At 45.6% G+C, this 2,489-nt stretch overlaps 1 protein-coding gene across 1 annotated transcript; it reads left to right on the top strand.

Moving 5' to 3' along the window:
• Positions 1–299: 299 nt before the first annotated feature.
• Positions 300–774, top strand: LOC103780043 (histone H2B 1/2/3/4/6). The gene has a single exon (XM_008947691.1). It carries the CDS (start codon positions 312–314, stop codon positions 690–692), a length of 381 nt encoding a protein of 126 aa, XP_008945939.1. The 5' UTR covers positions 300–311; the 3' UTR covers positions 693–774.
• Positions 775–2,489: the final 1,715 nt, after the last annotated feature.

Below are 2,489 nucleotides of genomic sequence, written 5' to 3'. Positions count from 1 at the left end.
AGCCACCACCAGACGAAAGGGAGGCCCAGCCGGGCAGCCTCGGCCACCGCCTGCGCGTCCCCCATCGCCCCAGCCGATAGGCTGAGAACTAGGTCTGCCCGGCGCAGCCAATGAGGAGGAGAATCGAATTCCGACCAATAAGCGACGCGATCGTGAAGTTGTGACGCGAGTTGTGATCTAACCAATGGCAGTGCGCAGAGTGAATTCCTCTCATTTGCATAAGGGAGCTATAAATAGGTGACGCGCGGCAGTGTCTCCTCAGTTTGCTGGGTGTCGTTGTGTTGGGTTGTGGGAGTGCTGCTGGTACCGCCATGCCCGAGCCGGCCAAGTCCGCGCCCGCGCCCAAGAAGGGCTCCAAGAAGGCGGTGACCAAGACGCAGAAGAAAGGCGACAAGAAGCGCAAGAAGAGCCGCAAGGAGAGCTACTCGATCTACGTGTACAAGGTGCTGAAGCAGGTGCACCCCGACACGGGCATCTCGTCCAAGGCCATGGGCATCATGAACTCGTTCGTGAACGACATCTTCGAGCGCATCGCCGGCGAGGCCTCGCGCCTGGCGCACTACAACAAGCGCTCGACCATCACCTCGCGGGAGATCCAGACGGCCGTGCGGCTGCTGCTGCCCGGCGAGCTGGCCAAGCACGCCGTCTCCGAGGGCACCAAGGCCGTCACCAAGTACACCAGCTCCAAGTAAGGTGCCTCTGTGCCCCCTGCCAGACCTGTTCGACCCAAAGGCTCTTTTAAGAGCCACCCATATGCTCAATAAAGGAGCTGCACCATCATATGCATGAAGAAATCGTTAATTCAGTAGTGTAAATTCTTTATAGTCAGTTTAAGCCATTATATTTCAGAACATGCCTGCTGTCCAGTGTTGCTGGGGAATGAACTTTTCCGGGTAGTAACTTGTAGTAGTTAAGTATTTTCTAACTAAAGAGGGCTTTCAGTTTTATTTCTCTGTGATGCTTTATAGGTCTCATTAGTTTTCATACTGGTTTTTTTATTTCTTAAGCACTATTTGAAGCATTTTTACATGAAACGAAACCAAAAAAGCTGCTGTAGTTTTCTGCTCTGAAAAGTTATTACAAATGGAAGTTTATCCATGTACATAGTCGTAACTGCTATAAGGACATCTGTCTCTTGATGCTGCTCAGGTTTGGGTTCTGTTTTTTACTGTTTAGTGCAGAAATTAGAGGTGTCTGCAGTGCACTGTGCTGCGAAAGAATTTATGTAGTAATAAGTGATACCTTAAATAGCTGTTACCAGTGATCAATACAATGCAGAAGTCCTTTCTAAAACTATCTTCAGTAACTTGCTTAATCGTTTTTTAGTAACTTGCATAGTTTCTCCCTAAAACTGCTTTAGGTAGAGTTTATTCACCTTATAACTAAAAACACACGGTGATGGTGCAAATATTATTTCATACCTTTCTGGCCTTTCCTGTACTGATTAATTTGATTAAAAAGATTAAAAAGTAAAACTAGCCACTCTGGGCTGACTTCAGAAACTTATCAGTTTATCCTATAGCTGCTAAACAACCCTGAGCTGTTCTGGCCTCAAACTCCAGGCTTTCTGAATCCCTCCGTCCCATTCTTGGGTCTAATTGCCTGCTGTAGATGGCAATCAAAGCCATTAGCACCTTCTCGGTAACTGGATCTGGAAAATCCTGGGTGGTTCTGTAGACACAGTTCATGTCGGTGTCACAAAATCACAAAAGCAAACCTTTCTAATCTTGTCTACATGTTTGGAACTACATGTCCAGAGGCAGGCACCAGGTCTCTCTTAAAGTTGTTATCAATTTCTTAAAGTTAATTTCGGCTCTAAAGCTGCTGTGGAACTCTCAGACTGGATTTCAGATATCCAGTGGGAAGCATCCTCCATACTTCATTCTTCAGGAGCTTCAAATGGAGTGTAAACACCTGCTCTCAAAGTACTTGGTGCAAACTCTGAAATATAGTTTTCATTTTCTGGCTCTCTGATATGTGCAATACCTGAAAACATTAATAGAACATGGTGTCTTCCAGTCTCTAGGTTTTTGTATAAGGAGATGTGTGGTCACCAGTAGAAAATACAATCTTCTAAAAGTGCTCGTGTTTTGACAGTGATAATCATCAGCAGAAGGATTTTTCAGTGGCTATTATTCTCAATAGCTAGTCATGTAGAAGTCAAATTCAGTTTATACTGAGAGAAAACAAAAAAAAAAAAAAAAAGAGAGAGAGAGAAAAAGCCCCTAGTTCAGACTGCAGCCACCACAGCCACAAGGCAGCTCTGTTGCCTGAGCTGAAGAAGGACCTTGGTGGTGCCTTTTGGCCTCCCAGCTCAGGAACCCATAACATCCCTTCCCACTTTCCTGCCTTTGCATGCTCCATGCCACCACACACCTCAGTAACACCTTTCATAGACCTTTCAGAGGTTTGGGTTTTTTTTAAGCCTGTTTCTCTATGTGAAATTGTTTCTAGGCTCATGAAACTCTTCACTCAGCAGAAAAGAAAAT

The sequence above is a fragment of the Merops nubicus genome, unplaced genomic scaffold (assembly GCF_000691845.1).
Source record: "Merops nubicus isolate BGI_N331 unplaced genomic scaffold, ASM69184v1 scaffold13469, whole genome shotgun sequence".
Taxonomy (NCBI): domain Eukaryota; kingdom Metazoa; phylum Chordata; class Aves; order Coraciiformes; family Meropidae; genus Merops; species Merops nubicus.
Note: the sequence above shows the minus strand (reverse complement) of the source record. Positions and strands in the feature narration are given on the sequence as shown.